General features: G+C 41.2%; 1 protein-coding gene across 1 annotated transcript; it reads right to left on the bottom strand.

Annotated features, from left to right (window-relative positions):
• Positions 1-11,292: 11,292 nt before the first annotated feature.
• LOC130362705 (cystatin-like) lies at positions 11,293-23,572 on the bottom strand. The gene is made up of 3 exons (XM_056567612.1): positions 23,230-23,572; positions 13,851-13,958; positions 11,293-11,502 (listed from the first exon to the last, which is right to left on the bottom strand). Exons 1-3 carry the CDS (start codon positions 23,443-23,445, stop codon positions 11,419-11,421), a joined length of 408 nt encoding a protein of 135 aa, XP_056423587.1. The 5' UTR covers positions 23,446-23,572; the 3' UTR covers positions 11,293-11,418.
• Between the last annotated feature and the right edge of the window lie 1,687 nt (positions 23,573-25,259).

Below are 25,259 nucleotides of genomic sequence, written 5' to 3'. Positions count from 1 at the left end.
CACTGGTTTCTCATAAGAAACCAGTGATCAACGATTCTGCCGGATGACTGCTCATGCCTGGATCTCAGGCACTGAGCAGTCATTCGGCGATCGGACAGCGAGGAGGCAGGTAGGGGCCCTCCCGCTGTCCTGTCAGCTGTTCGGGATGCCGCGATTTCACCGCGGCTATCCCGAACAGCCCACTGAGCTAGCCGGGATGCTTTCGGTTTCACTTTGAACGCCGCGTCTAAAGGGTTAATAGCGCGCGGCACAGCGATCAATGCCGCGCGCTATTAGCCACGGGTCCCGGCCGTTGTTAGAGGCCGGGCCCGACCCGCTATGACGCGGGGCCACGCCGTGGCCCCGCGTTATAGATCGGGAGTGGACACATGACGTTCCAGTACGTCATGTGTCCTTAAGGGGTTAAAGACCGTTTCTTTCTCCAGGTACATGAAGTTGCAATAGGAGTAACTAATTTATTTCTGAGCTATTGGGAAAGGAAGGCCCATCAGGATGGATCTCTTCTAAGGGATGGTGAGGTGTTTCCATGGATGAGATTCATAGATGATATTCTGTTTATTTGGCAGGACAGCAAAGTAGCACTTGTCACATTTATGGAGAAAAAGCCAATGACAAGAACATTTATATGATTAATACCATCAGTTATAATTCCATAGAGTTCTTGCATCTCAAAATAAGTTATTGTGGTAGTTTTATTACACAATATCCCCATTTACTGTAAAGGAAATAGCAGGAATCTGCTCCATATTCAGGCATACTATTCCTACTGACCTGTTTATTACTGTTAGACATACTGTACATGTGATGCGAAACAGGAGTTTGAACATCAAGCCATAAATTTGAGAAGGACCATATTTTTCGCCCTATAGGACGCACCGGCATATAAGACGCACCCAATTTATAGGTGCAAAATCTAGAGAAAAAAAGATTCTGCACCCAACAGTGATCTTCAACCTGCGGACCTCCAGATGTTGCAAAACTACAACTCCCAGCATGCCCGGACAGCCTTTGGCTGTCCGGGCATGCTGGGAGTTGTAGTTTTGCAAAATCTGGAGGTCCGCAGGTTGAAGACCACTGGTATAGGAGGTAGTACTCACCTGTCCCCGCCGCTCCGGACAAGGCACCGCTGCCCTGGATGTCGCCAGGTTTCCCCGACGCTCCGGACGTCTTCTTCCCCGGGATCCACGCTCTCTGTCGTCGTCATCACGTCGCCCTCATCACGTCACTACGCATGCCGCTCCGCATGCCGCTCCGCATGCTGCTCCTATTGGATGACGGGACGACATGCGCGACGATGTGATGACGTCGAAGGAGAGGGCCGGCCATGCAGGGGATCCCGGCACGGAGCAGACACCGAGGAGGCAAGTAAGGTCCCTCCCAGTGTCCTGTAAGCTGTTTGGGACGCCGTGATTTCACCGCGGCGGTCCCGAACAGCCCGACTGAGCATCCGGGTTAGTGTCACTTTGGCTTCAGACGCGGCGGTTAGCTTTGATCGCCGCGTCTGAAGGGTTAATACAGGGCATCACCGCGATCGGTGATGTCCTGTATTAGCCGCGGGTCCTGGCCGTTGATGGCCGCAGGGACCGCCGCGATAGGGGTGTATTCGCCGTATAAGACGCACCAACTTTCCCCCTCCCCCCCAGTTTTGGGGAATAAAAAGTGCGTCTTATACGGCCAAAGAAAAGGTAGATTTTTGAACCAGGGATATAAGGCTTAGGATGAAAGGGTGTGAGATGTATCATAATGCTAGACAACTAAAGAATACTCTATTATTAACCCCTAGGAAAGTAAAGATCATGAGCAACATGGTCTTTACTTTGGCCTATTTCAATACACATATTTTTGACACATATTAAAGAGACCTCAGGAAACAGCAAAGCACCAATATTTTGGTACACATGCATTATGTTTCATTTCATGCTCAACTTTTACCCTAATCTGGGGGTTTAAATTGGAGGTCAACCCTTCAAAGCAACTGTTCAGTTTGTCAATTTATTGTTACAACAACCGATTTTGTTACTCTATAGGTAGTAGATCAGAATTTCTGCAGGACAGAGTTATTTATTACAGGACTTGTCCCTGTGGTATGATTTATATAGGGATGACAATTCACCACTTGAAGGTCAGGACGCTTCAGCACATCAAAAACATCAGAAGAGCACATTCCCTGAATTATTTTAACTGACATAGCTTAGAGAAGCGTAAAACCATTCCAAAATACTTTGGAGACCATCATTGAAATGATCCATTCAGTTTAAAGGCGTCTTTTATTGATCGAGTGAACCTGGGCAATGGTGGTGGATATGTGCTGCAGCGTCTTGCATAGATGGCAATGAGATGGTTTATTACACTGCAGACTGTTCATCCTTAGGGACTCAACGAGAAGATAAGTTTTGGCTGTTTCCTCTAGGACTTTCTCCCCATGATTCCATTTTGACCACCATAACATTTTTCGGGTTTTATTAAACAATTTTGGTGCCACTATTAACTTGTGAGATGGTGTCTTGGCTGGGTATATGTTTGATCAGTATAGATTAATTGGGATGTAGGGAGGCCTATTATAATACCATACTAATTTACATTGGGCCGATTGGAACAGAGCATTATTTCCTTTTATGGTTAATGGGTATTTATAGTGTTTGATATAGGTGTTCACTAACTTTGTAGTACAGGTACTGCCATACAGTATATTGTGCATTAAAGGTTACTCCGGTGGAAAAAAAAAGTTTTCAAATCAACTGGTGGCAGAAAGCTATACAGATATGTAAATTACTTATTTTTAAAAATGATGATCCTACCAGGATTTATCTGCTGCTGTACACTACAGAGAAAGTTCTGTGGTTCTTTCCAACCTGACCACAGTGTTCTTTGCTGACACCTCTGTTCATGTCAGGAACTGACCAGAGCAGGAGCATTTTGCTATAGGGATTTGCTCCTGCTCTGGACAGTTCCTGACACGGACAGAGTTGTCAGCAGAAAGCACTGTGGTCAGACTGGAAAGAATAACTCAACTTCATCTGGAAGATACAGCAGCTAATAAATACTGGAAGGATTAAGCTTTTAACCCCTTAAGGACCCAGCCCATCAATACCTTAAGGACCCGGCCATTTTTTGAACATCTGACCACTGTCACTTTAAGCATTAATAACTCTGGGATACTTTTACCTTTCATTCTGATGTTGAGATAGTTTTTGTGACATATTCTACTTTATGTTAGTGGAGAAATTTCATCGGTACTTGAAATAGTTTTTAAATTTGATGCTCTCTGCTTATAAGGAAAATAGACATTCCAAATAAATTATATATTGATTCACATACACAATTTGTCTACTTTATGTTTGCATCATAAAGTTGACATCTTTTTACTTTTGGAAGACACCAGAGGGCTTCAAAGTTCAGCAGCAATTTTAAATTTTTTCAAAAAATTTTCAAAATCGAAATTTTTCAGGGACCAGTTCAGTTTTGAAGTGGATTTGAAGGGCCTTTATATTAGAAATACCCCACAAATAACCCCATTATAAAAACTGCACCCCTCAAAGTAGTCAAATTGACATTCAAAAAGTTTGTTAACCCTTTAAGTGTCTCACAGGAATAGCAGCAAATTGAAGGAGAAAATTCTAAATCTTCCTTTTTTACACTGGCATGTTCTTGTAGACCCAGTTTTTAAATTTTTACAAGGGGTAAAAGGAAATAAATCTTCCTAAAATTTGTAACCCAATTTCTCTCGAGTAAGGAAATACCTCATATGTGGATGTAAAAAGTTCAACGGGCGCAGTAGAGGGCTCAGAAGGAAGGGAGCGACAGTGGGATTTTGGAGAGTGAGCATACTATTTAGGAAACTGCACCCCTCAAGAAACTTAACAAGGGGTACAGTGAGCTTTAACACCCCACAGGTGTTTGACGACTTTTCGTTAAATTTGGATGTGTAATTGCTTTTTTTTTCCACTAAAATTCTAGTTTTCTCCCAAATTTTACATTTTTTCAAGGGGTAATAAGAGAAAATGCCCCCCAAAATGTGTAACCCCATCTCTTCTGAGTATGGAAATACCCCATGTGCGGACGTCAAGTGCACTGCGGGCGCACTACAATGCTCAGAAGAGAAGGAGTCACATTTGGCTTTTGGATATAAAATTTTGCTGAAATGGTTTTTGGGGGGCTTGTCCCATTTAGGAAGCCCCTATGGTGCCAGGACAGCAAAAAAAAAACCTACATGGCACACTATTTTGGAAATTAAACCCCTCAAGGAACGTTACGAGGGGTACAGGGAGCCTTAACACCTCACAGGTGTTTGATGACTTTTTGTTAAAGTTGGATGTGTACATGATTTTTTTTCCCAAAAATGCTGGTTTTCGCCTAAATTTTTAATTTTTACAAGGGGTAATAGGAGAAAATGCCCCCCCAAAATTTGTAACCCCATCTCTTTTGAGTATGGAAATACCCCATGTGTGGATGTCAAGTGCACTGCAGATGCATTACAATGCTCAGAAGAGAAAGAGTCACATTTGGGTTTTGAAAAACAAATTTAGCTGAAATGGTTTTTGGGGGTATGTCACATTTAGGAAGCCCCTATGGTGCCAGGACAGCAAAAAAAAAAAACATATCGCATACTAGTTTGGAAACTACTCCCCTCAAGGAACATAACAAGGGGTATAGTGAGCTTTAACACCCCACAGGTGTTTGACAACTTTTCATTAAAGTTGGATGTGTAAATAATTTTTTTTCACTAAAATGCTGGTTTTCACCTGGTTTTCACATTTTTACAAAGAGTAATTGGAAATAATGCCCCTCAAAATTTGTAACCCCATCTTTTCTGAGTATGGAAATACCCCATGTGTGTGCGTCAAGTGTACTGCGGGCGCACTACAATGCTCAGAAGAGACAGAGTCACATTTGGCTTTTGAAAAGAAAATTTTGCTGAAATGGTTTTTGGGGGGCATGTCCCATTTAGGAAGCCCCTATGGTGCCAGGACAGCAAAAAAAAGAAACACATGGCATACTATTTTGGAAACTACACCCTTTAAGGATCGTAACAAGTTTTACATTTTTACAAGGGGTAATAGGAGAAAATGCCCCCAAAATGTGTAACCCCATCTCTTTTGAGTATGGAAATGCCCCATGTGCGGACATCAAGTGCACTGCGGGCACAATACAATGCTCAGAAGAGTCACATTTGCAAATTTTGCTGAAATGGTGGGGACATATCACATTTAGGAAGCCCCTATGGTGCCCGAACAGAAAAAAAAAAACACATGGCATACTATTTTGCAAACTACACCCCTCAAGGAATGTAACAAGGGGTACAGTGAGCCTTAACACCGCACAGGTGTTTGACGACTTTGGATTAGTAAATTATTTTTTATTTTATTTTTTCCCTAAAATGCTGTTTTTTCCCCAAATGCCCCCAAAATGTGTAACCCCATCTCTTCTGAGTATGGAAATACCCCATGTGTGGACGTCAAGTGCACTGCGGGCGCACTACAATGCTCAGAAGAGAAGGAGTCACATTTTCTAATTTTGCTGAAATGGGGGGGGGGGGCATGTCCAATTTAGGAAGCCCCTACGGTGCCAGGACAGCAAAATAAACCACATGGCATACTATTTTGGAAACTACACCGCTCATGGCACATAACAAGGGGTACAGTGAGCATTAACACCCCACAGGTGTTTGATAAATGTTCATTATAGTGGGACGTGAAAAGGAAGAATTTTGATTTTTTTTTACACTAAAATGCTGGGGTTACCCCAAATTTCTCATTTTCACAAGTGGTAATAGGAGAAAATGTCACTGTAAATTTGTAAATACATTTCTTTGGAGTAAGGACACAGCTCATGTCTGGATGTTAGGAGCTCCACGGGTGCACACTGTACTCTTAGGAGCAGGAGCGCAGTGAGGGCCTTGAGCTTTCGCATTGCTGCCTATGGAGCAGGAACAGTGGGACCCCCCCTCAAGGGGCATTACATGGGGTAAATAACTGGGGTATACTAAGTAACTAAAGTGGGGTACAGTGGGACATAAAATTATAAAACAGGTTATGTTCCCAGAATGATGACCCAGAGCATAGCCAAAACTAAAAAATTTGCCCACCCCAAACCCTATGCTTTGAATCATCATTCTGGGAATGTGACGTGTGTGGCCGTCCCTAACCTGTTGTCTCAAATGAGCACCCCGCTCAGGTGGAGAGAGAGCGCTGCGCATTTGAGGCAACATAAAAAGTCCCCGATGATAGTGACTCAGTGACCCATGACCCATTTTTTGAAAAAATACCCCAGAGGTCTTATCATTTTATTATTATTATTTTTTTTATGAAACATTTTTTTGGGGCAATTTAGTGGTTTATCGGGTAAAAACTTGGAATGTACTCTAGATTTGGTACATTGGGGTCAAATTGTGGAAAATTAAAATGAAAAAGGAAAATTTAGTACTGCATGGAAGTGTGATACTCCCTGAAGCAGTATTTAATGCAGAGGCCCGGATGATCAGGGCAAGTGTTACATTGAGTGGTGGTGTCCTTCCGAAGCTGCAATAACTCACTTTTATCATGAAAATTCTTCCAGCTTTATTTTCCTTACTTCATATTGCACATAAACGGTCTCGCAGGACTCGGTAAGTTACATTTAGCAGCAACAAATAGCAGCAATGTCTGTACTTTCATCAGTCATGGCACAACAATTCAGGGGTGGACCCCCTTATTCATGAGCTAAGAGCTTCTAAATAACTCAATCACAGCTGTTACTAATTGGTATAGCGTCATAAAGTGTAAACATGCACATATAAATAAAAATTATTTCAAACCAAAAAACAGCATAATATAACTTATAAAAATGCCTTAAAGCTACAATGTTCATTCATACCTTTCAGTATGAGAGTTTCGAGTTCCGTGATCCAAAACATTTCTCGCTGAAGCAAACGTTTTCGATTATGGTTTTCATTAATGTGAACGGTTACCTGTTCTATCACCTGCCACCTCAAATCTGATACTTGATGTTCTTTAAAATGTCGTGCTACTGTTGTTTCACCGTATTTATTGGATGTAGTGTCTGATTCATTTTGTAAATTTTTTAAAGTTTTTTTAATTGCAGCCCTATGTTCATTAATACGAGTTTAAATGTTCCTGGATGTCTGACCTATGTAGCATTTGCCACAAGGGCGTTTTAGCAAATAAATTACATTCCCAGAATTGCATGTAAAAAAAAACTTTATTTGAATTTTATGTCCTTTTGTAGGATGATGAATAACATCACCTTTGATGATACCATCACAGTTAATGCAAGAGAGACAGGCAAACGTGCCATGTCTCCGAGCTGCTAGAAATGTTTGTCTGTCTCACTCATTAATTTGTCACCTACTGACTTTCCTCTTTTATGTACATACATTGGTGGATTTATGAATAATGTACCATATTTGGGATCACTTTTTAATAAACCCCAACATTTTTTATTGTTTTTTTTAAATAAATTACTTCTTTTATCATATGTAGTCACATATAATACTCTATTTTTCTGTTTTTCTGATCGAATTCTCAATTGTTGTCTAGTATATTCTTTAATTTAGTTTTTTTCTTTTTCTACATGTTTTTCTGAATACCCTTTCTCTTCAATTTTTTTTTACAATTTTTGTTCCTACTTTTTCATACTCTTCGTCTGTACTACTTATCCTTCGTGCCCGAATAAGCTGGCTCCTAGGTAACCCTTTAAATACTGAGGGGGAATGGTAACTCTTTCTATGAAGCATATTATTTTTATCTGTAGGCTTCGTGTATAAAGTGGTCTCAAAACTTCTGCTGTTTTTGTTACTTTTACATCAAGAAAATTTATGCTCTTAGCATCATATGTAATTGTAAATTTTATCGTATCATGTAACATATTTAACTTATCGACAAATTGCAATAATTCTTCTTCACTTTTATGCCATAGTAGGAACACATCGTCTACATAGCGTTGCCATGTGGACGATGCGTTCAAAAGACCTGGTTCAAAAATGCATCTCTCTTCAAACATATTCATAAATGTATTGGCTAATGAAGGGGCCACAGAGGACCCCATTGAAACGCCATAAATTTGCAGAAAATATTCCTTATCAAAACGAAAATAATTTTTAGTTAGTACAAATTCTAACAAAGTCATAAGAAAGGATAATTTTCTATTGTCGAGAGTTGTATTTCTGGCCAGGGCTTCTTGTACACATTCTATACCCTCCCCTTGTGGAATGTTAGTATAAAGACTTTGTACATCCAAAGTACATAGAAAGGTGACATCTGTACTGGAAATACTTTCAAGTTGCAACAAAAAATCTGGATCATTTTTTTACTTCTTTTTGCAAGGAGTTATCGACAAGGATCGCGAGAGGCTGCAACAGAGAGCCCGATCCAGAAACGATTGGGCGCCCGGGCAGCCTGTCGCGATCCTTGTGGACCTTAGGAATAGTATACATAACCGGTACTCTGGGATATTCTGTAACAAGTGACTTTAACATTTTTTCTGAAATAATACCATCTTGATAGCTTTGTGTAATATATGTGTCAACCATATCTTTATATTCGCGGGTAGGATCTTTCTTCAATCTCGTGTACTCTTTCTCATCTGCCAACTGAACTAAGATTTCTGACACATAATAATCCTTATTCATAATGACGATGGCCCCGCCCTTATCTGCCCTCTTGATGATAAGGGAGGGGTCATCCTGTAATGCCCTGAGTGCCACTTTCTCATTCTTACTCAGATTGGATTTAACAAAAGGTACCTCAGACCACATTTCTTCTATTTCAACTGTGGCAGAAAAAACTTCCAAATTACTGTTAGTAACATTCCGATCAAATGTCGAGGATTTACGTAAAGCAACCGGAATTTATTCTAATGGAGACATTCTCTCCGATCTTCCTCTATTTATGTCAAATAGAAACATTTGCATCCGAATATTGCGACAGAATTTGTAAAACTCAACCTTAAACTCAAATTTAGAGTTCTCTTGCTGGGGCACAAAATTAAGTCCTTTGTTTAGAAAATTGTATTCATCCTGTGTTAGTGTCCGATTGGAGATATTAATAATAAAATCTGTCATTTCGTTTTCTTTGCTCTTTTCTTTTTCACTACATTTTCTTCTTCTTCCTTTTCTTTTTTGGACTCTGCCGATGTTTCCCCTGCTGTTCCTTCTGTATCTTAGCGCATGAATAAGGGGGTCCACCCCTGAAACGTTGTGCCATGACTGATGAAAGTACAGACATTGCTGTTATTTGTTGCTGCTAAATGTAACTTAACGAGTCCTGCGAGACCGTTTATGTGCAATATGAAATAAGAAAAATAAAGCTGGAAGAATCTTCCTGATAAAAGTGAGTTATTGCATATTTTTACTCACGAAAAATACTGTTTAAAGTTGGTGTGCTGTTAGCACCTTAATAACCCTACACACGTGTTTAATTCAGTTGGTTCAAGTGGAGTTGGTTGGAGCTCTGAATCTATGGGCTTTCTTTTCTATGTATTGAAAAAGAAGGAACTCGATTGATTCATGGTTTTGAGGTCCTTCCGAATCTCCCTCCTGTTACACACTCTGCATTTTTTCTGGGATTGTCCCTTCTTTCCAGTGTGGGGGACTTCATCTGGAAAGTGTTGGCCTGGGACGATCCTGGCACCTATAACTTCAGTTCTTTGGGAAGTCCGGCCTGCTCTTTCCCGGTCAGCAAAGATCAGGACCTTAGGACTTCTTCTTGAAACTGAAGGTATGTCCCTGTGTTGCCAGCGGACTGGGACAGTACAAAAGAGTTGTACATGGCAAGTAGACCGCAACTTTTTTGTACCATACCCATACAATAGGACGTCCCCGCTCCAGTACTGTCTGACACTTGGCTTTTTGACCAGGCCCTTTTTGACGTGTGTGTGTGTAGGGGGGCGGGGGGGGGGGGGAGTATGTAGTGTGTGTGCTTGGTGTGATTGTATTATATAACGGTGTGTAATTAAAAATCACACACCGTTATATGGGGTAAAAAAAAAACGCTGCCGCCCCCCAAAAAAGGGGGGCAAATCACAGCGCCCTGAACCCCTAATAGGGCCCAGGTCACACTGAAAAAATTGCAGAGGACCCTTGAGGACCTATTAGGGGGTCAGGGGGGGGGAAACACTTTTTTTTACTTGTTACAACTTTATCTGTTTTTTTAACTCCTACCTTTCCCTGTTGTGTTATCTGTCCTTGCTCTAAGGGGGATGTTCTCTCCTGAGGGCTCTAATCTTGCAGAGGGGGGGTCCCTGGCTCCTTCTTGCAGCTCTGACTGCTGACTGAACTCAGCCAGCCATCAGAGCGGCAAGAAGAGGTCATTAACCCCTCCTCTGCTGGCTGCTATTGGCCGGACGATCGTCCAGCCAATAGCAGCGATCCTGGGGGGGTGATGAAATCGCCACCTCCTTATAGATACAGTTGGTGATAGGGGGTGTATCCTACACCCCCGATCACCATGTATTTCCGGGTCACGTGACCCGCATCACCGGAATCTCAGCAAATCGCAAAAGTGAATTCACTTGCAATTTGCGGCGATTGCTGACATGGGGGGGGTCGATATCAGCAGTCACCCCGGTCCGTCCCTGCCCGGCGCGCGGCAGGGACCAAAATTCCCAAGGGCGTACAGGTACACCCTGGGTCCTTAAGTACCAGGGACCGAAGGCGTACCAGTACGTCCTGGGTCCCTATGTGGTTAAAATAGTGGTTATCTGTTTAACTTTGATTTTAAAACATTTTTTTCCCAGTGGAGCACCTCTTTAACACCAAGGCACTTTAGATTTACAAAAAAAAGTACTGTCATTTTTGGACATTAATTCACACATATATAATTTGCATACTTAACAGTCATTTAAATTTCTTAGTTGTTTCGTTTTTTATTTTTTATTTCTACATTTAGTTTTTGCTTTTTAAAGGGGTATTCTGGGATGTTTTTGCCTTCAGCCTTTGAGCTCATTTTGTCCAGTTATTAACACTAGGTAATATGCATCTATTACCTCTGTGCACCAATTTGTTCCACTTTCCTAAACAGGACCCACACCAGGAATTGCATTTATATTTTATTCAACTGTTGTTTCTGACCTTTCCTGGCATTCCATGCAGCCAGAGACAATATGTGATAGGTCATATGGTCTCCAGGGGGCATGGATATGCGCTGCAGTGGGTGTGAGGATAGCATATTTCAGTAAATTCCCTCGACCCTGCTATCCACCCATCCACTGCAGCATAATCTCACATATTGCTAACACAATTTCCAAGTAGAAATGTAGGCAGCAATGAAAAATAGCTCAAAATAGCTGACACAAAAAACAGATTATACATGTTTAATAGGCAGAATATATGATGCTTCAAGAACAGTTTCCACATGCAATATTATAAAAGTTGTTATTCATTTTCTTAGAAGTTGATAGGAGTGATCAGTAGACTTGATGGTATTAGTTCCTTATAGCGTTGCAATAACCTTTTCTCAGCTCCCTATGTTTTCGCCATGGAACATCTAGAACTTCAAATGAGCACCTCTGGAGGGGAAGAAAATAATAAAAAAAAACATTATATACCAAATTTATTATATCTTCAGCATCTTAACCCCCTATCGATCTGCTCCATAATTGTATGGTAGAGACAGGAGTCCTTAAAGGGGCTGCACCACATAATTATGGTGCTCTGATTGTATGGACGCTGTCAATTCAAAGTTGAGTTTCTTTCACAACAGTAATTATCAGAAATAACTCCAATCCCGAAAGTTTATGTCCATTGAGAGCCATATTTATAGACATTCTATAAATCTGTACACCTCTTGTGCCACTCTCCAAACAAAGACAAACAGTGGCAAACAGAAATAAAACCTTTTAATATGTCACTGTATGATGGCTACCCTCGGGTACTCCAGTGACCCTCGGCAATCTCCCTGCAACACCCGGCATTCGTTTAGAACGCTGGCTGCTGCACCGGTGGCTCATGATGTCACAGCCATGCCCCCTCATGACATCAGAACCACGTCCCCTCAATGCAAGTCTATGGGAGGGGGCGTGGTGGCTGCCACACCCCCTCCCATAGACTTGCATTGAGAGACTTGCAGTGCACAAGAGGGCGTGGCCATGATATCAGCACTGCATCGCTAGTCATCAGGCACGGAGTAAAGTTCGCTCTGTGCACCTGATGATTGCGGTGCAGCAACAGAGATTGCAGGGGTCCCAGTGATGGGACCCCCGCGATCAGACATCTTATCCCCTATCCAAAGGATAGGGGATAAGATGTCTAGGGGCGGAGTACCCCTTTTAGCCTTTCTGTATTTATCACTTGTTTTATACTCCAGAAAAAGTTGTGTGGTTCTTTCCAGTCTGACCACAGTGCTCTCTGCTAACCCCTTTGTCCGTGTAAGATACTGTCTAGTATATATGTATACTTATAGGCTTGAACATAATTGGGTAAATTTATATTTGATATATTGATTTCCTCTATTTTATATGGCATCATATTCTGTAGTAAAACACGCACACACAATATAACTCCATGAACATAAAAATCATAACATATTATGACAAACTATAATTGTTACTAATATATTAAATAGGGTTGCCTGGTGCCACAGAATTGTGGATTATGAGCTTGGAATAGCATCAAAATGAAACGTAGTTATCCTCACCTGTCCCTATTTCCTACCACATCCATCCCGATGGTCTCCAATCTCTACTGAGCAGCACTTCCTGCTTTCATTCCAACACACAGGACAAGCCTCCTAAACCCATCACTGGCCACAGTGGTGACTCACTTTTTTATATTTGAATGCCAGCCTGAGCCAATTTTCCACAAATTTGAAGACCCCCGAAAACTCTTTTTATGAATGGCCATATGCTGAATTTAAAAAAAAAGAGTCAGAGCTCATGTACACAGCCGTACAATTCCTGAGTCTTTGCGACCTGTAGCCCCAAAAATATAGCCCTGCGATGTGCATGAAGCCTTAGTGCCCCTTATAAGATCATATCAGTTTAAAGGGCCACTTCAGCTAAAAGACATTTCCCTTCCAGGCATTAGTCTGGCGCCCTGCTCCCCTTCTTCCAGAAGGGTAACACTTCTGGTCTCTGCTGTTCTCCAGTGTCACCAACTGCTTCACACTTGAGTTTGTGTGTAATTTACAGACAGCAGGGACCAGAGCTGGCGTTGTACTGGGAAAATGGATCACCCAGTAGCAGGGTTGCCATTTTTCCTCACCAGACTAATATCAGCAGGGGAAAAATAACTTTTGGCCCAGAGTGTTGCTTTAAAACGAGGTTCTTCTGTTTTATATTTACAAATGTAACAGTATGGAATTTGGATGTATCCTGATAACTCATTGACTTAAAGGGGTACTCTGACCCTAGACATCTTATCTCCCATATTAAGGATAGGGGATAAAATGTCTGATTGCAGGGATCCTGCCACTGGGGACCCCCGCGATCTCCCTGCTGCATCCGACGTTCATTTAAAGCGTTGGGTGCAGCGTCGGAGGTTCCTGACGTCACGGCAGCACCCCACTCGTGATGTCACGCCCACGCCCCCTCAAAGCAAGTTTATGGGAGGGGGCGTGACGGCCACCACGCCCCCTGCCATAGACTTGCATTGAGGGGGCGTGGCTGTGACATCACGAGCCTCTGCCCCGCATCACCAATCATCCGGCATGGAGCGAAGTTCGCTCCATGCACTGGATGTCTGGGGTGCCGCAACCGAGATCGTGGGGGTTCCCAGTGGATAGCAGATAAGATGTCTAGGGTGGACTACCTCTTTAAGATGAGGCAATAGTTTTAACTACAGCCAATAGTAAAATCACAGTGCTATCACAACATAGCTATCAAATATTTCTTTGTCATGTCTTTCACAAAAATGTTACCTGTGTTTTGGTTTCTTGATTTTGGCATTCTTCTGTCAACATTTCATCTTCAGGGCAGGGACTAATAACTGCTTCAACTTCCATTGAATATTTCATACCGGCAACTACCTAATGCAAAGTAAGTGAGATTGAAATGGTTATTGGTTACTATAAAAACCCAATGCTGTAAGTAGAGGCAGAAGGCTAAGTGTCAGCGCATGTGGGTGCCTCATGAAACTTATTTTAAGTCAGGGTCTTATATACAGTTTTTGATGCAGATTTAGACTGAATTCAAACCAATAATAACTTCATATTAGCACTATTACTAAGTTTTCTGGTGTTTGGCTGAAGCATCATGTGTTGTCACAACGCGCAGGCTTATCACATCTGGTCTCAGCCTCCATACCCTTCCCAGGTGCATATTATTACCCAGCTAGTCTATACTCTTTGCACTCACTTATGTCCTGCTCCTACCTTGATCTTCCTTGTGTATATTAACCCATGGCTATGGTGACCTGACCATTCCACTGTCTTCTATATTTGAAAGCTATCCTGATTTGATCTGGTCTGTCTAACATTGTTTTGTTGTTATATTTCTATGTTTGTCTGTTTGCTGTATTTTGATCCCTGCTTTGAGCTTTTAACTCTTGTGTCCTGACCCTTTCCCGGACCTCCGTACAGTGTTTTTTTTTTTTTTATTGTTTTGGACCTTGTTACACCCCTGCACTCAGGGAGTTCAGGGACCACTGTCCAGTTGAGCACCCATCACCTAGGGTTGATAGTGGCAGGGAAAATGGCACAAAGTATAGTGTAAATCTATGGTTCCTATTTTATGCCTTTTCCAGTTATTTTTCTAATAGGATTCTCTATTGGACTTGAAAAAACATAAGGAATATAAATAAACATACAGCGTGTGAAATAAGTATTGAAATTTTTTTTCACTAAATATATTTCTAAAGGTGATATTGATATAACATTTTTACCAGATGTTGGTAACAATCCAAGTACTCCAAGTACAATCCAACCCATAATACTCCACAAAAAATGTGAGTTTGTGAAGAAGAAAACCCTACAGCTCTGGGCAGTCGGGAAAAAAGTATAAATGGAGGGTTTATGTGGCAAAACATGTCCTATGCTGTTTTATATTAGTTAAACAAATGTTTCAAACATTTATTTAATCCAATCTGAAAATTAAATTAAATTAAAATTGTATTTTAAATTAAAATTAATTATAATTTAATTACATTTGTTTATATATTTTTTTATTTTTATACTTTTTATTAATTTTGTCAAATTTTGTACAATATATATTTCATTATTGTTTTTTTTAAATCATTACACTGAACTTTATTTTAAGCAAGCCAGACACCCATTTTTTATTTTTGGAAAATCCGTTTTTTAACCAAAAATTAACCAAATAATAACATTATTTTGTTTCATAAATAAAAATTATCCATTTTGGGCATTTTTGAGGCTATGCTTACACAGCGGAATGTCCGTGCAGAATTCCACTGAGCACACAGCAGAATTTCCACGACAGATGTTTCCGCTCGGAATTGCATTGCGTCACAATTTCCAACCCGTGCGACACAACTTTTTTTCCCGTGCGACACATTAGTAAATCAGGGAGAAAAATACACAGAGTAAATCAAAAAACACTCAGAGATAAACACTGAGGGCTATTGAGTTTTATATATATATATATATATATATATATATATATATATGTCTACTTTATGTTTTCATCATAAAGTTGACATGTTTTTACTTTTGGAAGGGCTTCAAAGTTCTGCAGTAATTTTCTAATTTTTCACCAAATTTTCAAAATCAGAATTTTTCAGAGACCAGTTCAGTTTTGCAGTGGATTTGAGGGGCCTTCATATTAGAAATACCGCCTAATTGACCCCATTATAGAAACTGCACCCCTCAAAGTATTCAAAATTACCCTTTAGGTGTTTCACAGGAATAGCAGCAAAGTGAAGGAGAAAATTCGAAATCTTCATTTCTTACACTAACATGTTCTTGTAGACCCAGTTTTTGAATTTTTACAAGGGGTAAAAGGAGAAAAATCTACTCAAAATGTGTAACTCAATTTCTCTCAAGTAAGGAAATACCTCATATGTGAACGTAAAGTGCTCTGTGAGAGCACTAAAGGGCTTAGAAGGGAAGGAGCGACAATGGGATTTTGGAGAGTGAATTTTGCTGAAATGGTTTTTTGGGGGGCATGCCACATTTAGGAAGCCCCTATGGTGCCATACCAGCAAAAAATAAACAAACACATGGCATACTATTTTGGAAACTACACCCCTCATGGCATGTAACAAGGGGTACAGTGAGCCTTAACACCCCACGGGTGTTTGACGACTTTTTGGTTAAGTCGGATGTGTAAATGAAAAAATTATTTTTTTCACTAAAAGGCATTTTTCCCCCAAAATTTACCGTTTTTTGCAAGAGGTAATAGGAGTAATTGCCCCCCCAAAGGTTGTAACCCCATTTCTTTAAAGTATGGAAATACCCCATGTGAGGAGGTAAAGTGCACTGTGGGTGCACTACAATGCTCAGAAGAGAAGGAGCCACATTTGGCTTTTTGAAAGCAAATTTTGCTGAAATGGTTTTTGGGGGGCATGTTGCATTAAGAAGCACCTGTGTTACGCCGAGCGCTCCGGGTCCCCGTTCCTCCCCGGAGCGCTCGCCTCATCCTCGTTGCTGCAGCGCCCCGGTCGGATCCACTGACCGGGTGCGCTGCGGTACCGCCTCCAGCCGGGATGCGATTCGCGATGCGGGTGGCGCCCGCTCGCGATGCGCACCCCGGTCCCCGTACCTGACTCGCTCTCCGTCGGTCCTGTCCCGGCGCGCGCGGCCCCGCTCCCTAGGGCGCGCGCGCGCCGGGTCTCTGCAATTTAAAGGGCCAGTGCACCAATGTTGGTGCCTGGCCCAATCTTCCCAATTACCAATTAGTGTGATCACCTGTGCACTTCCCTATATTACCTCACTTCCCCTGCACTCCCTCGCCGGATCTTGTTGCCTTAGTGCCTAGTGAAAGCGTTCCCTTGTCTGTTCCTAGCCCGTGTTCCTGACCTCCTGCCGTTGCCCCTGACTACGATCCTTGCTGCCTGCCTCGACCTTCTGCTACGTCCGACCTTGCTTCTGCCTACTCCCTTGTACCTCGCCTATCTTCAGTATCTTCAGCAGTCAGAGAGGTGAGCCGTTGCTAGTGGATACGACCTGGTGACTACCGCCGCAGCAAGACCATCCCGCTTTGCGGCGGGCTCTGGTGAAAACCTGTAGTGGCTTAGAACCGGTCCACTAGCGCGGCCCTCGCCAATCCCTCTCTGGCACAGAGGATCCACCTCCTGCCAGCCGGCATCGTGACAACCTGTGGTGCCATAATAGTAAAAAGACCCCACATGGCATACTAATTTGGAAACTACACTCCTCAAGGCATGTAACAAGGGGTACAGTGAGCCTTAACACCCCACAGGTGTTTGACGACTTTTTGTTAAAATTGGATGTGTAAATAAAATCATTTTTTTTTCACTAAAATGCTGTTGTTTTTCCCAAATTTACCATTTTTATAAGAGGTAATAGGAGAAAATGCCCCCAAAATTTGTAACTCCATTTTCTCTGAGTATGGAAATATGTGGACGTAAAGTGTTTTGCGGGTGCACTTCAATGCTCAGAAGAGGAGCCACATTTGGCTTTTTGAAAGCAAATTTTGCTGAAATAGTTTTTCGGTGGCATGTCGCATTTAGGAAGCCCCTGTGGTGCACTTTACAACCCACAGGTGTTTGACAAAGTTCGGCTGAAAAATCCGTCCTCATATCCGGTCCTCATATCCCGTCCTCCTATCCCGACCTCCTACCTGACCTCCTATCCCGACCTCCCCTCCCGTCCTCGTATCCTATCCCGTAATATGTGTACCAGGTAATGAAATATCTCCAGCCGTACGGAAATTATATAGGAATATACATTTCCCATTGATTTGCATGGGACTTTAAACAAAAACCCCGACCCTCACAAATGTGGATAGTTAAAGGTTAAATTAACTATCCTATATTTTAAGTGGACATATAAGTAACATGTGACCAAGTATTATCGAAATATCTCCAGCCGTTTGGAAGTTAGGCTGTAACATATATTTCCCGTTGACTTGCATGGGACTTTAAACATAAGCCCCGCCCCTAGCAAATGGGGGTGAGTAAGGGTTAAATCACATATCCTATGTTTGTTGTTGACATATAAGTAACATGTGTGCCAAGTTTCATGTTAATATCTAGCCGTGTGAAAGTTTTTGTGGAACATACACATACATACATACATACATACATACACACACATACACACACATACATACACACATACATACACACATACATACACACACATACATACACACACATACATACACACACATACATACACACACATACATACACATATACATACATACACACACATACATACACACACATACATACACACACATACATACACACACATACATACACACACATACATACATACACACATAAATACACACATACATACATACATACATACACACATACATACACATACATACATACACACATACACACACACATACATACATACACACACATACACATACATACATACATACACACATAAATACACACATACATACACACATACATACATACATACACATACACACATACATACACATACATATATACACACACACACACATACATACATACACATATACATACACATATACATACATACACATATACATACATACACACATACATACATACATACATACACACATACATATATACACACACACATACATACATACATACATACATACATACACATATACATACACATATACATACATACACAGATACATACACATATACATACATACATACATACGCACATACATACGCACATACATACGCACATACATACGCACATACATACACACATACATACATACATACACACATACATACATACATATATACATACATACATACACACACACACGTTGAGTTTTATATATATATATATATATATATATATATACATATAAAAAGCACTGATGAATTGTGAGATATAAAACTTCGCTTTTATTTACTATATCTTAAAATTCATTAACTTATATTAAATATCAAGCGTGCTCACAACTTAAATCACCTTTAAAAACTGGCCGCCATTCATGTGTTCACGCTATATATACAATATGTGAGTAGTATATATAAAAGTTAAAGGGGTTATCCAGGAAAAAACTTTTTTATATATATCAACTGACTCCAGAAAGTTAAACAGATTTGTAAATTACTTCTATTAAAAAAATCTTAATCCTTTCAGTACTTATGAGCTGCTGAAGTTGAGTTGTTCTTTTCTATCTAAGTGCTCTCTGATGACACATGTCTTAGGAGCTGTCAAGAGTAGAAGAAAATTCCCATAGCAAACCTATTCTGCTCTGTGCAGTTCCCGAGACAAGCAGAGATGTCCGTAGAAAGCACTGTTTCCAGACAGGTAAGAACAACTCAACTTAAGCAGCTGATAATTATTGGTAGGATGAAGATTTTTTAATAGAAGTAATTTACAAATCTGTTTAACTGTCTGGAGCCAGTTGATCTATATAAAAAAAAAAAAAAACTTTTTTCCTGGAATACCCCTTAATGACTTTAGTCGAAGTACTGCAAGTGATTATCTGTTATTCCTGACACTGTACATGTTTTTTTACAAGCAACATAGAAACATTGACACATCATCCCTGTACATGTCCTTAAATAAAGTGCTTATAGCTCTGAAGGGTTATTAGATTAAAGTAGATATTAGATGTAGACGTCACAATTAATGTTCTGTTAGTACGATCAACATATATCCACAACAATATTGTACCAGTCCCAGGCTTATTGCATAATCCACGCTGCCAGACGCTCAGAGATATTGATTGGTCACATACTTTGTGCCCCTGCTATACTCTGAACTATTTATGTAGCTTTTCATATACAGTGACCCCCCAACCTACGATGGCCCCGACATAGGATAATTTCAACATACGATGGCCTCTCAGAGGCCATCACATGTTGAAGGCAGCATCAACATACGATGCTTTTGTATGTCGGGGCCATCGCATAAACGGCTATCCGGCAGCGCAGACTGCTTCAGGTGCCACCGGATAGCCGTTTACGGTGCCCCGTGTGGTCCGCTGACAATCACTTACCTGTCCTCGGGGCTCCGGCGCGTCCTCTTCGGGATCCCATGCATGGCCGGCGCTCTCCATTGACGTCATCACGTCGCTGCGCACGCCGTCCCGTCATCCAATAGGAGCGACGTGTGTAGCGACGTGATGGCCGCGGCGGAGAGCGAGGATGCCGGGGAAGCAGAGGCCTTGGGGGAGCGTCAGGGACACACCGGGGACGCGACAACAGCGATGGAAGGCGACATCCAGGGCAGCGGTGACGGTCCAGAGCGGTGGGGACAGGTGAGTACAACTTCATATACCAGTGGTCTTCAACCTGCGGACCTCCAGATGTTGCAAAACTACAACTCTCAGCATGCCCGGACAGCCATTGGCTGTCCGGGCATGCTGGGTGTTGCAGTTTTGCAACATCTGGAGGTCCACAGGTTATAGACCACTGTCCTATACTTTACATTGCACGGATCCCTCAACATACAATGGTTTCAATAAATGATGGTCCATTTGGAACGGATTACCATCGTATGTTGAGGGACCACTGTACTGTATTCAGCAATTGTCCTTTAAATATCATTGCACTTAGGATTTATTGCACAATATAGGTATTGCACTTTCCATTTGTTACAGATCCATTAAAGTAGATACATGTTGCTTTTGGATTCAACGCGTTTCCAGCTGTTGGGTTCATCAGGAATCAGGTAACAGTATTTATTTAGAGCAGGATACTCTCTCTGTAGCGTGTATTAGACACGACACTGATGGCCGTGTGACGTGTAACTACTATGGGGGTAATTTTTACTATTTAATTGGCACTCATAATTGGCAACCATACTTCCCCAAAATTGTTAGTGACCTATGCCCCCCCTGTGAATTGTCGTCTGCGCAAGAACCTGTGGATGACAAATACAGTATAAAATTATCTGTGGCTGGGCAACTATGATATCACACAATTTGTTTTTGTTTTCCCTGTGCTGAATTTTTTTTATTTAAGCATGAGTGCTTTTTTTTTTTTTTTTTTTTTTAGTTTTTCGCCTTGTTAACATTTTATTTATCTGCTGTATTGGGTGTGGATTGTTTGTTACAACATTTTCGCACAGCAGCGGTTCAAGGATGGGGTGGCATCCACTCAGCCGTACAAATCTACTGATAAATCTGATGTTATTCCCTTAAATTTGACCTTCGTAATTTGCAAGAAATTTAACAACATAGGTGCATTAGACTGATACATGTATTGCATGATAAATGAGCTTCTTCATCTATTGTAAATGATCCAGTGGCTGGAGTGGACAAGAAAAAATTCGGATTTTCAATATATTCAGATATTTTCATGTATAGATAGTGGTATTGAAAAATAATATAAAAGGGGGGTGGGGGGGGGGGTGGAGCTCCATAATAGCAGCGACTGTGCGGCAATGAGGAAGGTAAGACTGTTCTTTTTTCTAATTAAAGGGGTTATCCAGGAAAAAACTTTTTTTATATATCAACTGGCTCCAGAAAGTTAAACAGATTTGTAAATTACTTCTATTAAAAAATCTTAATCCTTCCTGTACTTATGAGCTACTGAAGTTGAGTTGTTCTTTTCTGTCTAAGTGCTCTCTGATGACACGTGTCTCGGGAACTGTCCAGAGTAAAAGCAAATTCCCATAGCAAACCTCTTCTACTCTGTGCAGTTCCCGAGACAAGCAGAGATGTCAGCAGGGAGCACTGTTGCCAGACAGAAAAGAACAACTCAACTTCAGCAACTGATAATTATTGGAAGGATAAAGATTTTTGAATAGAAGTAATTTACAAATCTGTTTAACTTTCTGGAGCCAGTTGATATATAAAACAAAGTTTTTTTCCTGGAATACCCCTTTAACCTCTCCCAGACTAGTTTTATATAGAACTTAAAGGGGTACTCCGGTGGAAAACATTTTTTTTTAGGTCTTTTTAAGTCAACTGGCTCCGGAAAGTTAAACAGATTTGTAAATTACTTCTAATAAAAATGGTTCAATCCGTTCAGTACTTATTAGCAGCTGTATACTACAGAGGAAATGCTTTTCTTTTTGGCTAAAGTGCTCTCTCCTGACACCATATCAGGAACTGTCCAGAGCAGGAGAAAATCCCCATAGCAAACCTATGCTGCTCTGGACAGTTCCTGACATGGACAGAGGTGTCAGCAGAGAGCACTGTGGTCAGACAGAAAAGAAATTCAAAAAGAAAAGAAATTCCTCTGTGGTATACAGCAGCTGATAAGTACTGGAAGGATTAAGATTTTTTAATAGAAGTAAATTACAAATCTACAAAAAGAAAAATAGCCAGCACAACTACCTAATACACGGGTGCACACTGCTGTGGCAAATACAAAGTATACAAAAAAGAAGGATGCAGCAGCACACTTGGTCAAAAAATAGAGGCTCTTAGCGCACTTTTTGATCAAAACATGTCCCCCATCCACCACGTGGAGGTGGCCTCATTTCGAATAGGACCCTAACACACATTCTGAGCTTAACACTCCTAACACTAACCTCTGCTGGGCACATAGCCTCTGACTGGGTTACATGCTGGATACATTATCAATTTAAATGCCATTTCCCCTAAGTTGCGGGAAAAAAAAAAAAAGAAAGAAAAATAGCCAGCACAACTACCTAATACACAGGTGCACGCTGCTGTGGCAAATACAAAGTATACAAAAAAAGAAGGATGCAGCAGCACACTTGGTCAAAAAATGAAGGCTCTTAGCGCACTTTTTGATCAAAACATGTCCCCCATCCACCACGTGGAGGTGGCCTCATTTCGGATGGGACCCTAACACACATTCTGAGCCTAACACTCATAGCACTCGCCCAGCATGTCACCCAGTCAGAGGCATATAGCCTCTGACTGGGTGACATTCTGGATCCATTATCAATTTAAATTAAAATTCCTCCTATGTTAGGGTCCCATCCGAAATGAGGCCACCTCCACGTTGTGGATGGGGGGACATATTTTGATTAAAAAGTGCGCTAAGAGCCTCCATTTTTTGACCAAGTGTGCTGCTGCAACCTTCTTTTTTTGTATTCTAAATTACACATCTGTTTAACTTTTTGGCACCAGTTCATAAAAAAATAATGTTTTCCTCCAGAGTACCCCTTTAATAGCTGGATAACCCCTTAAAACCTTTCTGTGCAATGTATGTGCTGTACACCGTAAATCGTATCTGTACACATTACTAACCTGCTTCCTCAGTCGGATAATCTTGATGATATCGGTGATATAACCATCTTTGCTGCTTTTGTTGTATTCTTTTTTGGCATACCGCAGTGCGTCCTGTGTATATTCATCATTTTCATCAACATCTCTCCAGCCTCCTAGAAGTTTCTTATTTTGTGCAAAGACTTGTACACACAGAGTCAACAAGACTACAACACTTATCTTCCACAACATGGTCATCTCTGTTGTTTCTCCCTCTGAGTTCCTTGTTCTTGTTGTTCACAGTTTCTGTTCTTCTGAGAGGAAAAAAGAGCAGGACCTTTGGTATTTAAGCTGATGAGCTCCGGGGTTTGCCAAGTCGCTCTGAATCACATGTTTGGCTTCCAGCTGGTGATGACAAAGAGATTTCAAAGAAAACATTTACAAAATGCAAACTGATACTTTCATCTCTCTTGTCATTTGGCTCCAACATATAAAAATAAGGAATGTTGAAGTCTAACAGGAAACATGTGCTTACGTATGTCCTAATCATAGTTTAGATTGAGACAAAACAAACAAAATCACCAACTCTAGCTGTTCTTTCTCAAAATCCTCAAGCCAAATAGTTTCATCTTCACTATTTTTTGTGGGGTACTTCTAGTGAAAAACATTTTTTTTCTTTTTAAATCAACTGGTGCCAGAAAGCTAAACAGATTTGTAAATTACTTCTATTAAAAAAATCTTCATCCTACCAGTACTTATCAGATGCTGTATGCTCAACAGGAAGTTGTTTTCTTTTTGAGTTTCTTTTTTGTCTGACAACAGTGCTCTCTGTTGACACCTCTGTCCATATCAGGAACTGTCCAGAGCAAGAGCAAATCCCCATAGCAAATCTCTCCTGTTCTGGACAGTTCCTGACATAGACAGAGGTGTCAGCAGAGAGCACTGTGCTCAGACAGAAAATAAGTTCATAAAGAAACATACAGCAGCTGATAAGTACTGGAAGGATTAAAAAATTTTAAAATAGAAGTAATTTACAAATCTGTTTAACTTTCTGGCAGTACCCCTTTGATGCCAACCCCTGCCGGACACGCATGTTTGCAAGGGAGGGGGCTGTGGGATTGGCCACCAAAGAGTAGGTCAGGTGCTCGCTCCGCTTTTGGGGATCGAGGACACTTGCCCCAATCCCCAGGTGAGCAAGCACTGCATGGGTGATTTCTGTTACGATCTGTGCTGCGGAGGAGAATGCTGCATGGGACATGATGAGGTAAGCCTTTATTATCTTTTTCCTTTCTCCATCCAGCGATCTTGGGGGGGGAGAGGTCTGGCTACATAACCAATATAGCTACCTACCTTGCTACCTAACCAACATAGCTATCTAATTAATAAAGAATAGGTGTGTAGCTTACTCCATCTTACAAAACCGAGGTTAACTGGGTTGGTCTACATCCCCAAAAGAACCTAATAATATGTAGAAAGCATATATAATCTAAGTTATATTGAACCAGTCCTCAAAGGATAGTAGAAAAGAAAAAGAAAGTAACAGAAAGAAAACAGAAAAAACAGTAATAGATGAATAATAATATAATATGGTGAAATGACTGAAAGTTTCAAAAAATAAAACCTGAATAGAAGATGTATTGAAGAAGAATATTGTATATTGAAGCCTAAAATACAACTTGTTCTTTCATTACAGCCACCAAATTGTAATATATCAGCCCGATTTTTAGCCTTCACAACGCTGCAGTTCCCCACTTTGTGGACCACTGATGATCGTGCGCGATCCACCGTAATTTCTAACACGAGGATGCCAGGGATTGCAATAAGACTGATCACGATTACTGCCTCTATTGCATCTATCTAATATCTGCTCATACCCACAAGGATTGATTGGGCCGGACGCATATCTGTGCCAGCTTATACTTCTGCCGGGACCGCTCACCTGCTTGGAGGCTGGATGCTATTCCGTGCCAGTGCCGACCCTGCTGTCATCCCGGAGATTGCGACCTTAAAGGACGCCGGCATCTGCAGTAAGTGGAACAGTACCCCGGCTCACAGGTATCATTAACTATCCG

The sequence above is a fragment of the Hyla sarda genome, chromosome 3 (genome assembly GCF_029499605.1).
Source record: "Hyla sarda isolate aHylSar1 chromosome 3, aHylSar1.hap1, whole genome shotgun sequence".
NCBI classification, from domain to species: Eukaryota; Metazoa; Chordata; class Amphibia; order Anura; family Hylidae; genus Hyla; species Hyla sarda.
This window is presented reverse-complemented; position numbering and strand designations above follow the sequence as displayed.